Raw genomic sequence first — 13998 nt, forward strand, 5'->3', positions numbered from 1 at the left:
AATAATTTTACCAGTAGGCTTAGCCTCTCTTTTGCAGGGATAAGCTTCATAGGGGCATGCCCCAAGATTGAGGGCCCAGCCCATTGAATTGGTTGTCCCCACAGCTTGTGAAAATATCAGGGCTTCCCCAGGTGGGGATGTTTAATATTTCCTCCTTTCTCCCCAGTTCACCAAGGAGACTTTGCAAATACCATGTTGGATATGCTAGATCTCCTCTATAATTAGCTTTTAATAAACATTATTGTATAATTCAAGATGATGCAGACTTGTTTGAATAAGATTTCAGAAAAATGTGAGGAGTTTCAGGTGTTCAACCTAAAAGCGAGTCAGCAGTATACAAATCCACAAAAGGCTAACTTTATCTTTACAAGCAGTTTGAAGTTGTGTTGATAGGAAGCTTGGTAATGGAAGGTTTTAGTAGTTCCATTCTAGTCTGTAGTGATTAAGGGAATTTTTGAAAAAGGCTTACAAAATATTTTTGCCTGTCTGTAGCTGATTACAGTATCCTTCCTCGTCATTTATAAGTGTCCCTGGGCCTGAAATTGAGTCAGTAAGCTTATTGATTCTGCTGTTAATTTAAATTTTTATCATGCATGCTTTGCTTTTCTCTTAATTAATGGACATAAAATTTGTACCTGTAGGGCGGGCGGGCCATGGTGGCTCAGTGACAGAGCTCTCTCCTGCCATGCTAGAGACCCAGATGCGATTCCTGGTGCCTTCTCATGTTTAAAAAAAAAAAATTGTACCTGTAAATAAAATATATAAAAAAAAATTGTACCTGTAAATAAAATATATGAGGGTTATTAATGTTTGTGACTGAAAGAGTTTCTCACATATGTTTATGCTAACTAAATTATAGAAGCAATGACATTAGAAGATGATTCAGTAAGGATTGTCAAAGCTTCTCTCATAGTTTGCAGAAACTTGAAATGCCTTACCCTTCATGTGCAGCTCAGGAAATATTTTGACCAATGTGATTCTGAACCACGTTTTAAATCATTAGGTCTTCCCTGCAAAACTTGTTTTTAGGGAAAATAAACCCATGTATTCATTCTCCTGATTTAGTCCAGTTCTCTAAACTCAAAAAATTTAGCAAACTTTTATTGGGTAATGTGTTTCAGACACTGTGGCATTCATGAAATGATTAGGCTACAGTCTCTAATATTAAGGACTTCATAGTTGAGTAAGTGAAAACTTTATAAAGTTTTCGGATGAAACAAAACTTGAATGCAGTGTCATCATTTGGAGATATACATGGAGCATATAACATATTTAGACGAGTTGCAGTGCATGTCCTTATTGAAGGATGAGATGTAATGGACAGCTTCCTGAGAATGGAATGGCTGCTCTAGTTTTTATAGAATGAGCAGGAGTGATACAGGCAGAAAAGATGTTTCTGGCACAAAACAAGCTGCTCGGCACAATAGCTAGGAACAGGGTTGTAAGGTCTGAGTATTCCTGGAGCATAAAGAATACAGGATGGTGTGAAAGAAGTAAGGAATGCCTGATTGTGTTTGGCTTTAATTTCATGGGGTAATGATCAGCCATCACTCATCGTTAATGTTAGGTAGAAAGGAACAAAGATATGTATGAAATATATTTACTGTAGTAAAAGGGAGCAGGATGACTTTGAGGCTGGAGGAACTGATAGATCTAAGAATCCAGGTAAATTAGTGATGAAGACCTGGACCAAGTTTGTGGTAGGAGGGATGAACGTACTTTGTAACACAAAATGTCTACTAATAAGTTTTATCTGTCACCCCCATCTCACCCCTTTCCTGTGGCCAGTCTGTCACCATTTTCTGTTTTGAAAATATCACTCCAATCTGTCTCCTTTTCTAATGCTGCTATCGGTACCCAGGCACAGACCTTTGCTGTTTTTCAGCCTTAGGCTTTCCTGGATGTTGACTCTTGCTTGGATTTTGCATCTCAGGAGGTTCCCCAACTCCATTGTTATTCTAGAAAAACCTTCCTGAACTTTATTTTTTCTAGCTGAAGGAAAATGAGCTAAAGAGAAAATAAATAATAAATTCATTGGAAGAGGTCATTATGGAGCATGCCGAGGAAATTCCTTCCCAAAATCAGGAACTTAAGATGGTTCTAGTAGATCTTTTCTGGCTGCAAGGTAGATTGTTTTTTCTTTTGTTATGTAGGCGTTTTTTCTAAGTAATTCCTTCACAGCCCGAGACCACTGAGAGTTCTCTGATTATCCAAAGGAAACTCGTGATTAGTCTCATTTTTAAAGGGATTTGATGAGAAGGATTATTAGCCGGCTTAGGTTTTGAGGAGTCTTCTACTTTCCATTGAGAATGAAAACCTGAAATAGCATTTGGGAGTCCAGCATTAAGGAGTCAGTGAGCCAAGTAAACACAGAGATAATTGTTTTCATTGCTGAGCCCAGTATATCTCTTCATTTATTTAGGCACACTTGGATTTTTCTCACCAGTGTTTTATTATTTTCTGCATATTCCTTTGTTAGATTTATTCCTAATCTTTTCGCTTCATATGCTATTATAAATAGTATTCTTTTTAAATTCACTATGGAATATATACAGAAACACAGTTGAGTTTTTCTGTATCCTTATATCCTGCAATCTTACTAAACTTTTAGTAAAAAAAATCTTTAGAATTTTCTATATAAATAATCATTTTCTATAAATAAAAGGGTTTTACTTCTCTCCGGTATGGATGCTTTTTATTTTTTTTCTTCTTTCACTGAGATTTTAGTATTAAGGTATTCTGGTTTGCTAGCTGCCAGAATGTGATATACCGGAAACAGAACAGTTTTTAAAAGGGGGGAATTTATTAAGTTACAAGTCCACAGTTCTAAGGCTGTGAAAATGTCCCGACTAAAGCAGGGCTATATAGACATGTCTGATCTAAGGCATCCAGGGAAAGATACCTTGGTTCAAGAAGGCCAATGACATTTAGGGTGTCTCACAACTGGAAAGGCACCTGGTGAACATGGCCATGACAGCTAGCTTTCTCTCCTCACTTTTTGGTTCATGAAGCTCCCCTGGGGGCATTTTCCTTCTTCATCTCTAAAGATCTCTGGCTGCACGGGCTCTGTAGCTCTTTCCAAAATGGTTCCCTCTTAAAGGGCTCCGGTAAGCAACCCCACCTTGAATGGACAGGGACACACCTCCATGAAAATGAGCTAATCAAAAGTACCACCCACAATTGGGTGGGTCACATCTCCATGGATGATTTAAAAACTCCCACCCAGCAATACTGAATGATGATTGAAAGAGATGGCTTTTCTGGAATCCACAAATTCAAACCAGCACATAAGGCAACCATCAAATCTGTCTATTTTCTGATGTGCAGTATAACTACATACGTTATTTTTTTAAAGGATAGTTTATCTAAACGACTTTGTTACTTTACATGTCACTTCATTTTACCTGACGTTAAAGCTTTTGTTTTTCTCTTTTAGGCCCTGGAAATGTACAAAGATGATTGGAACAAAGTGTCAGAACATGTTGGAAGTCGTACCCAGGATGAGTGCATCCTCCACTTTTTGAGGCTTCCCATCGAGGACCCATACCTTGAGAATTCAGATGCATCCCTTGGGCCCTTAGCCTACCAGCCTGTCCCTTTTAGTCAGTCTGGAAACCCAGTCATGAGCACTGTTGCTTTCTTGGCATCTGTGGTGGACCCACGTGTGGCATCTGCTGCAGCAAAAGCAGCTTTAGGTATGGACTTCTCCCTAAATAGAAAAACTTCTTCAGATACTGGTTTAAAATATTAATTCATATTAGAATTAGCTCAAATTTAATGGAGGCCATTTAATATTTTTGGATTGTGTCAATTATAACTGCAACTTACACCATAGAATTCTTTCTGGGATTTATGGTTAGTTTTTGTTGCTTACTTGATTATCAGCCTAACTAGCAGATAACTAGAGAAAATTTGGAAGAGAATTTTAATTCTTACTGATAGAAATTTAAAATCGCTTTTATTATATGGGTTCTAGTTTGCTAGCTGCCGGAATGCAATACACCAGAAATGGAATGGTTTTAAAAAAGGGGAATTTAATTAGTTGCTAGTTTACAGTTCTAAGGCCAAGAAAATGTCCCAGTTAAAACAAGTCTATAGAAATGTCCAATCTAAAGCATCCAGGGAAACATACCTTCATTCAAGAAGGCCGATGAAGTTCATAGTTTCTCTCTCATCTGGAAAGGCACATGGTCAGGATTCCTCTCTCATCTGGAAGGGCACATGACGAACACGGTCTCATCTGTTAGCTTCTTCTCCTGGCTTCTGGTTCATGAAGTTCCCTAGGAGGTATTTCCCTTCTTCATCTCCAAAGGTCACTGGCTGGTGGACTGTGCTTCACGTGGCTGTGTCGTGCTGCTCTGCTTTCTCTCAGATCTCTCATTCTCCAAAATGTTTCCTCTTTTATAGGACTTCAGAAACTAATCAAGACCCACCCAAATGGGTGGAGACACGCCTCTACCTAATCCAGCTTAACAACCACTCTTGATTAAATCACATCTCCAGGGAGATGATCTCATTATAGTTTTAAGCATACAATACTGAATAGGGATTAGAAGAAATGGCTGCCTTTACAAAATGGGATTAGGATTAAAACATGACTTTTCTAGGATACATCATTTCACACCAGCACATATGGCAAGGTACTATGACATTTAGGATAAAACCCAGAGTCACAGAATCTAATTACTATATATGCTTATCTCATTTTGGCCCTCTTGGTTTGCCAGTACAAAGACTGAGTTCCAGAAGGTCAAGTGATTTTTCAGAAGTTACTTTATCCAAGACTCTAATGTGTTGGATTTCCTAGTAGTCTTAAACTGAAGTTAACCAAATCACTGTTCCATTTCTATTCTTTAACAGAGGAGTTTTCTCGGGTCCGAGAGGAGGTACCTCTGGAATTGGTTGAAGCTCATGTCAAAAAAGTACAAGATGCAGCACGAGCCTCTGGGAAAGTTGATCCCACCTATGGCCTGGAGAGTAGCTGTATTGCTGGCACAGGGCCTGATATGCCAGAGAAGCTAGGTAAGTCTCTTCTGCATCCATAATTTTTCAAAGGAAGACAGGGATAATGGAAGTTTGTATTGGCCTGTCAACTTAATAAAATAATTGTGGTGATTATTTTGCATTTAAAAGAAGTGACGGTAATACGTTATTGTGAAAATGATTGACAGTGCTTGAATGACATGTGAGTGTGGTAGAAAGGGGAAGTTTAGAGTGGTGTATTTTCAGTGCTTGAATGATGTGTGAGTGTGGTGGAAAGGGGAAGTTTAGAGTTGTGTATGTCACAGGAAGGAAAGTTGAAGGTTAAAACAGGAATGTATAACACTGAATCTTGTGATGAACAGTGTCCATGATTAACTATACAAATATAAAAAAGTTCTTTCATGAACTAGAGCAGATGTGTGACACTATTGTAAGGAGTTTATAATTGAGGGGTGTAGAAAAAAATGTACCTATTGCAAACTATGGACTGTAGTTAACAGTAATATTTTAATATTCTTTCATCAACTGTGACGAATGTATCACACCAGCACTGGGTCAGTAGTAGGAAGGGATAAGGAGTATGGGGGGATTAGTGTTTTCTTTTTATTTATTTTTGGAGTAGTGAAAATGGTCTAAATTTGGCTATGGGGCTATGTGCACAACCATGTAATGACACTGAACCAATGATTGTATACTTTGGATGGTTTCTAAGTTGTATAAATATATCTCAATAAAAATTTAAAAAGCGAGTATAGTGATCAGTATAAACCTACCTCTTAAGATTTGTATATGATATTTTTTTCCTTGTCTGTTTCTTTTATGGTAGGTAAAGCTATAAAATTGTCTCTGTTTTTAAGTAGATGTAGCTGTTTTTGGATGTAGATTTTTATCTAGGTTGTAAAGATAAGAGCACGCAAAAGATTTTCATAGTTACTTATATGCTGATGGTTAAATTTTAGTGTACTGTTTCGTTTTTTATTTTAATTAACATTAACTTCATATAAAATTCTGTGTTAATATAATGAATATAACATTTTAAACCATTTAAAAGAATGTGATTCAGTGGTTTCTAGTACATCAATCACTGTCTGATAGCAGAACATTTTTATCACCCAAAAAGAAGTCCAATACCCATCAAGCACTCACTCCCCATTCCATCGTCACCCCAACCCTTGGCAACCACTAATATGCTTTCTATGTATATAGATTTGCCTATTGTGGACATTTCATGTAAATGGAACCATACAGTATGTGGCAGCTTACGGCAGTTCCTTTCTATCGTTGAATAGTACTCCATTCTATTTATTTATCACATTTTGTTTATCTACTCATCAACTGATGAATCAAAATTGTTGACCACAGTTTAAAAAGCAGTGAAGTTCTGGTACATGCTACAGCACGTAGCACGTAAGTGAGAGAATCCAGTTGCAAAAGAGCACATTATTATGAGACCTTTTATAACAAATGCCCAGAAAATTAAAATCCATAGAGAAAGAGAGTAGGTTATTGGTTGCTTTTAAGGATAGGTTAGCAAGTGATTGGGGAGTATAACATTCTCTTATTCTTTTAATTTCTTTAAGTTTGATGTTAATGTCCCTTACTTTCATTCCTGATTTTATTAATTTGGTCATCTCTTTTTTTCTTGCTCTATCTTACTAAAGATTTGTCCATTTTGTTCATTTGACTTCTTTGACACTTTGATTATTTGAGTGTTTTCTCACGGGTGAATTTTCTAGATTTCCTTCTGTTACTGATGTGTAATTTCATTGGATTGTGGTCAAAGAAGATACTTTACACTGAATTTTTATTAATTGTTCACTGAAGTTTAAGTTTATTGAGATACGATTTTCGACCTAGAAATATTTCACAGCACTGGAGAAGAACGTGTATATTGCTTCTTTTAGGTGGGTCTTAAGGTGTATTTTGTGTGACATTAGTATAGCCATTCCAGCTCTCTTTTGGTTACTGTTTCCATGGAATATCTTTTTCCATCCTTTCATTTTCAACCTGTTTGTGCTTTTTTATTTATAACAAATCTCTTGTAGACAGCGTGTAGTTCATTGATTTTGAAGAGTCTAGAAACCTAGATTTCTACTTTTGGTTCTGCCTTATATAGCTATAGGACTTTAAAAAGCCATTTGTTTTCATTGACTGTCAAATACCTCATCTGTAACATGGGAAAGATGTTAGGTACTCTACAATATCTCCCTTCACTATGACTTTCTATGATATTGGACAGATTATATTTTTGTGGTTAAGATTTTAATCGTATGTTTTTATTTAATCAGCCTTGAAAGAACTTAATAGCCTCATAGGCAGAATCTGTCTTGTCAGAGAGAAGTGTTCCAGTATGTTCTAATAGGATCCTGTTCACAATAAGCCAAAAATAATATATTTTATATATGACTTTTTGTAGTATAATTCTAGCATATAACTTGTCCATTTATTTTTTTTTCTGTCATTTTGAGACAAAAAGTATGATGAATAACTTAGACCATAATTATTGCTGTCAGCATGCCCAATTATTTCCATCTTTGTCTCACTCGTATCAAGTTGTATAGCCTATGATTTAGAGCAACTACTTTTCTTTTTAAATTTATTTTTTATAGATAAAAATAATATGTAGGAAAATTAAAATTGCCAACCAGTACTCTACAGTACATGATGGTACTGCCTGAACTCCAGGTGCTCTGTTTCTTGGTGGTGGTTTGAGTAGATACCATTAAGGACCCTTCTCAGGTCTAAAGCAGTCTAGTTTCTAAGAGTTTACATAGGATTTAAGCCTATTGTTCTCACTGCTTTCATAAAGTGTCAGTCTAACAGTTTCATGTTGCAGATAAGGAAGCATATTTTCAAATTAATCTAACTTCTCACACTAGGGCTCAGATCAACATTGACCTTTCTTTTTAGTGTTGATTACTAATCCAGAGTATTGAACCTTTGAATTAAAGAACAGTTTGTGAGCATTAGTTTGAAAGCTCCCTTATTTATAGATGGAGACTGAAATTAGCAGTCCAAACCACGTCTGTCACTTTTTGTTGATTCTACACCAGAAGGCAGTACATAGTACAGGAAGGGAAAACCTGGGACCTAATAAATGAAGCCTGGAAAGTGTCTTTATTTTTCTCAACTGTTTTGTGTTTTGGATTCATTTGTAGGGTCTTTTGGTTCCCTGTGGTCATGGAATTGGAAAGGGTTGGCAAAGCTTTTTTTAATTTACCTGATTCACAGAAGTTCCTGAACTTTACAAAACAAGACATGTTTTTACATGAACATCTTTCTTTATGATTTTGGGGGGGGAGGGTGTATATAATATCATATAGTATTGGTGGTTTAGAAACAGATTGCAAATTTAGCTGTGTCTAGTTTAGTAGGATTTAAAATAAAGAAGTCAGAGAATATCCATCTACTTTATTCCTTGTGAAGTTGGATTATTCTAGTTCATTAGTGAATATATAGTTTCTGTAGTGTCTAGAGCTAATAGCATTAGAGAATGCAGAGGTTGATGCTTTGTCATGAACAGTAAAATTCATTCATAGTTTCTTGGGTATGAGTTTATAAATTAACCTCTCTGAAGTATGATGTATGTCTGCTAGTTGTAGTAACAGGAGTTCTTTTTTCTTTTTTCTTTTTTTAAATTTAACGGTGAATAATGAGTAGATACAGTTAACGTGATTTTTACTGACGGTGACTAATAGAATAAATTAGGACAACAGCAGATGACTATTCAGCAAAATTGAAGTGGGCAGGTAACGTGGGTACTTCGTTCCTCTTCATCAGATTCAAACTAGGGGATTCAAAAATAAGGAACTGTCAGATTTACTTATATACATATACTTTACGTGTAATATATATATATCTAAATATAAAACAAATAATAGTGTCTTATTGAATAGCGTACTGATTTGAAATAAAACGATGTAGGGCTTTCCTTAGATGGATAACAGTGTACTTGGGTGGTAGGTTTATGGTACTTTTTATTGTGATACATAATTTTGCTATGTTACACCTTCCTTTATATGTATTAGTTAAAATGGTAATGGAAAAACTTAATATTTCCTTTGTAAGTACAAGAATATTTTAGATTCCTCTCATTAACCTATTTTACTTTTAATTGTGAACTTGTTTGGGGGTGGGATTTTTGGTGGAATAAGAGTAAAGATAGGTGAATACTAGGTGCTAAACACATCTTATATTCATTTATTGAGAGACTTCTCAGCAGTTGCTTTGGAAATGAATCTTAGCTCTGTAAGAAGGGGCTACTTTAACCCATCTTGTTTAATTGTGGTCAGCACCTAAATCAACTGATTCCTCTAACTTAATTCATTTGGGTGGATTTTTTTGTTTTTATACCAGGAACCTTTCTAAGCAAAGGAAAAATAAAATTTATATTTGAGACCTTTTGTGTTTAACTGAAATCATTAGGTTTTATTTACTCTGTTTTATAAGGGAAAAGGTGGGTGAAGCTAGGGCAAAGGAGATGGAAATAATTTTTATTTTATTTGCTGAAAGGGTTGGAAACCAATGTTTCTTTCTGAGTGCCCATATCTGTCACGTTTAATGGCGGTTCAGACTGGTGGTCATTTGGTATTTTAGGACACCCATGTGGAAGAAGTGGCATTGTTTCTGTTGTAAAAGCAGGGAAATTACAGCAGATAAGTTGTATAGGCTTGTGAGTTATCTTAGCTAGAGTTTCAACCTAAATCTATCTGACCCCAAAGGTTAACCTCTTAGTTTTAGCAGATTGTGAAAAGTAAGATATGTAGGTGAGTCAGTATTTTTCATTTACTGAACAAGGATCATTAAAAGTCTAATACCTCCTTTGTATTACACTATCTTATACACTCTGGGAAACACAATAGAAAATAGACTCAGGGAATCTAGAGTCTGCTTGAGAGAGGCAGATACACCAGCAAGACGGTTATGGCAGTCCATCTGTGCACAGCTGAGTTCTGACAGACCTGCACCAAATTTTACCCAGTGCTCTTCCCTGTATGTGATTACACCACGTAAGTTAGACTTTATTTTGATTCACAGGTATAAGTAAAACTATGAATGAGTTACCTTATCACTTTATTTCATTGTGTTCTAGCTGCCAGAGTACTGATGAACCAAGTAGACAAAAAAATTCCTGCCCTCATGGACTTTATTATTTTAGAGACGAAAGTTGGTCAGGAATTTAAACAAACAAGTAAAACTTGGAATGTATGTACTGAATTTGAATGAGTATGTTAACTAATGATAATAAATGCTGTGGTAAAAAATAAAGCAGGGATGGGGAATAAGATTAAGGATGGAGAATTATATTTTAATTGATCATGGGAGGTCTCACTGAGAAAGTGATATGTGAACAAAGGGAACAGCCAGTACAAAGGCCCCTGGGCAGGAGTAACCTGGCAGAGTTTAGGAACAAGGTGGCTGGTGTAAAGTGGCTGGAATGAGTTGGGGGCAGGTGGGGTGATAGAAAATGAAGAGAGACTTGTAGTTTTTAATGTTTACTCTAAGGATTATAGAACCAGTGGAGGTCTTTAAGCCAAGGAGTTTTGGGATCTGACCTGTATTTTAAAAGGCTCGTTGTGACTATTGGATTGAAAAGAGACCCCATCTTGGAGTTGTTAAATAATTTAGTATTCAGATAACTTATGTTATATATTTGAATTCCCCCCTTTTACAAGAATTTGAATGTTCCCTCCACCCCCTAAAATAACTTTGTACTCCTCTTCGGTGCTTTTTTTATTTAAAGCAGATAATCCTTTGCCTGATTCTGCTTTCACTTAACTGTTTATTACCCTGTTAGAGCTGTCTGTATTTGCTTCTGCTTACAGTGCAAATTTTGGAGATAGATTTCCTGGTTCACTCTTTTAGATTGCCACCCAACTTATGGGCATTGAAATACAGGTCCCCTTCTGTGCTCATTGGGGTTAGTTTTCCCCATCTGAAGTCAGTGAGAACACAGACTGCCTCTACCTCCTACTGTTGAGGGTTGATGGGATAACCAGTTTAAACATCATGAGCTTCTCCTACCATTTTTAAAAACTGATTTCTTGATTCGGCCCTCACCCTGTTACTGACACCCTTTAACTGTTTTCCAGAGTTCTAAGAAAGATGACTACCAGTTTTCGTAAGTTGTGCAGATTTAGGGGAATGGCACTGTGAACTGTCATGTGCTGTCATCTTTATCAGCTGGAAACCCCTACCACTTCAAGTGGCCTTTTTCTTGATTCAGTGCTTACCCTATTACTGTAGTCTTTTATCTATTTTCTGAAACTTTAGAAAATTGTAGTGGTTCTTTCTTTCTGGTTGTTCAAAGCTTCTGTGGTGGAAAAGAGCCCTGATACTTAGCACTCCACCATCTTCATCAGTATGAGAGCCCTGTTATACTTTAAGCTTCATAAAATATAAAACATAGTGTATTTAGTCTTCTGAGACTTATGTTTTCAAGATTTATCCACGTAGTTGTATTATCCTTGTAGCCATAATTCATTTGTTTTCATTGCTATAAAATACTATATTTTGAGATTATAGCCCAGTTTAGTTCTTTATTCTCCTGTTGAAACAATTTGAATTGTTTCCAGTTTTTTTGTTAGTTCAGACCTTACATTGCAAATGTAAGTGTACATGCCTGCTTCTGCAGATATGCACATTCTCTTATATACAGTGCTTTTCAAAGTTGGTAGTTGAACAGCTGCCACATTGAGATAAAGAATTTGTATCGCAAAACTCACTGTTTATTTCAGTCATCACTTTTCATAAGAAAAACTTCTCTAAAAGAAAGATTAGTGTGTTGAACAGTCTTACTTAACTCCTTAGTTTCTTGTGAATTGCTTCTATGAGTAGCAGTATTTTAGAGAACTCAAATTTTTCTAAGAAAAAATAATGCTATTTTTTTCCCAAAGTGTATCAGTTTACATTCCCAATAGTAATATTTGATCCAGTAATTCCTAGTGTTAGATTCTCTGCCAGTCTAGCAGGTGTAAAATGAAATTTCATTGTGGTCTTAAATTGCATTTCTCTAGTAAGTGATTTAAGTGGAACATCATGTTTTATATTTATTGATAATATATAAATCTGTATAGCGTCTTTTCCTATCTTTTGCTCATTTTTATAGTATTTGTCTTTTTCTTTATAAATCTCATATACTAATCTTATTTTTTAAATGATAATGTATTTATTTACTTCAACACAATCTGCCTATCTTATCAAGCATACACCACCAACCTCCATCTCCGAGTGACCTCTAATCTTGCTTATTTCACTGAGTACAGTGATTTCGAATTTCTTCTATCTTGTGGCATGTCTCAGAACTTCATTCTTTTTTTGTGGCTGAATAATATTCCATCGTGTGAATTATGAGTATCTTTTCATAAGCTTATTGCCCATTTGTATATCTTTGGAAAAATGTTTATTCGTGTCTTTTGCCAAATTTTGTGATGTTTCCCTTTGTTGTAAAAGTTTTTGTATATACTGGATATTAAGCCCTTACCTAATACTGTTTTATTCCATTCTTGTATTTTTTAATTTTTTGGCTTTTAAAAGGGAATTTTTTAAAGGGAATTTTTTTTGCTTTTAAAAGGGAATTTTTTGGCTTTTAAAAGGGAATTTATTAAATTGCAAGTTTAGAGTTCTAAGGCTGTGAAAATGTCCAAACTAAGGCATCCAGGGAAAGATACTCTTGAACTAAGAGTCATATGAAAAGAGACCATTATTTAAAGACCTGAAAATGAAAGTTCATAGGAATTTATTGGTTCTCTTAAGGGGAATAGACTGTTGCTCTCATGTGTAGTCTTTGCTGTTTAAAATCTCTTAAATTGACCAGCTGTTCTCTTTCCCTAAACCCTCCCTCAGTTCTAGGATGAATATAATAGCACATATTCCTCTTCAAACACTACTGTATATCTTAATCTTGGAATTTTTCTCACTAAAAATAATTCATATTATGACTGTGCCATGGGCGTGAGTGTGTTTGTTGGGCTTTTTTCTCCTGTTTGAGGAGAGGTATCTTCTTTATACATGGGCTTTTGTGGAGAAAATGAAAATTATTAATCCCAAATGATTTTCTTACAAATTATTTGTAAATGTCACTTACTCATTAGTCTTCTACATATTTTTAAAATACTTATTTTCAGTCAACTCTTTATTACAAAAGGCTTGAGGGTGAGAGGGGTTTGTATCCATACAAGCCCTGGTCAAACCATAATAAATTATCAACACACATACACAAAAATAATAATAATAAAAAAGTAAAAAAAGAACCCATCCAGCAATATCAAATGAGGGTTAAAGAACTTGGCTTTTCTGGAGTACACGACAGATTCACATTGGCACAACATAACACCACAGTCCAAAGGGCCTGGTAGGGAGCTCTTTTGAGACATGATCAGAAGCTCATTCACTGGGCGCTTTCTCAGGAAGACGTGCACTGAACTGTCCTAGAAATTCTTTTTGCACAAGTAGAGCGACCCAAGCAGGGGGCCTCCTCAGGATTGTGTGCACTCTTCTTAGCTCCTGTGTCCTGGCCTGCCAGCAGGTCCTGGCCAGATCTCCCGATGGGTAAACACGACAGTGACAGCCTCACAGAAGGCCTGGTACGGATCCCTTAGACTCGGACCACACCTCAGAAGGATGAGAAGAGACATGCATGGATGACTGAACATAAGCTAACTCTCTTCCTTTCTTTAGAATATTTTTTCACTTTCTTGATACTGTCCTTTGATGTACAGAAGTTATTAATTTTGATGAACTTGAATTTATTGTTTGATTACTCATGCTTTTACAGCATATCTAAGAATATATTATAAAAGTCATGGAGATTTACCCCTTTATAATTTTCTTAGAGTTTCATAGTTTTAGTATTCATATTTAAGGCCTCGGTCCGTATTGCATTAGCTTTTTTAATGCCTTTATTTATTTTTATTTAAATTTTTGTTGTCCTTTATTTAACCAAGGTGATATAAAAGTTTGATGGTAAATAGAGGGGTTAACATGGTTTTAAAAAGACAATTTTTCTTTAAAGTG

The 13998-nt window shown here is 35.7% G+C and overlaps 1 protein-coding gene across 6 annotated transcripts in view; it reads left to right on the forward strand.

Annotated features, from left to right (window-relative positions):
- The window catches only part of SMARCC1 (SWI/SNF related BAF chromatin remodeling complex subunit C1), a 251121-nt gene that overhangs the window by 185766 nt on the left and 51357 nt on the right, over positions 1-13998 (forward strand). For all 6 annotated transcript variants that reach the window (XM_077129473.1, XM_077129470.1, XM_077129467.1 and 3 more), the window contains exons 20-21: positions 3437-3695; positions 4861-5022. In XM_077129473.1, the coding sequence (XP_076985588.1) occupies positions 3437-3695; positions 4861-5022 (421 nt within the window). The remainder of the gene's footprint in view (positions 1-3436; positions 3696-4860; positions 5023-13998) is intronic.

This window comes from Tamandua tetradactyla, chromosome 15, assembly GCF_023851605.1.
Source record: "Tamandua tetradactyla isolate mTamTet1 chromosome 15, mTamTet1.pri, whole genome shotgun sequence".
Classification (NCBI taxonomy): Eukaryota; Metazoa; Chordata; class Mammalia; order Pilosa; family Myrmecophagidae; genus Tamandua; species Tamandua tetradactyla.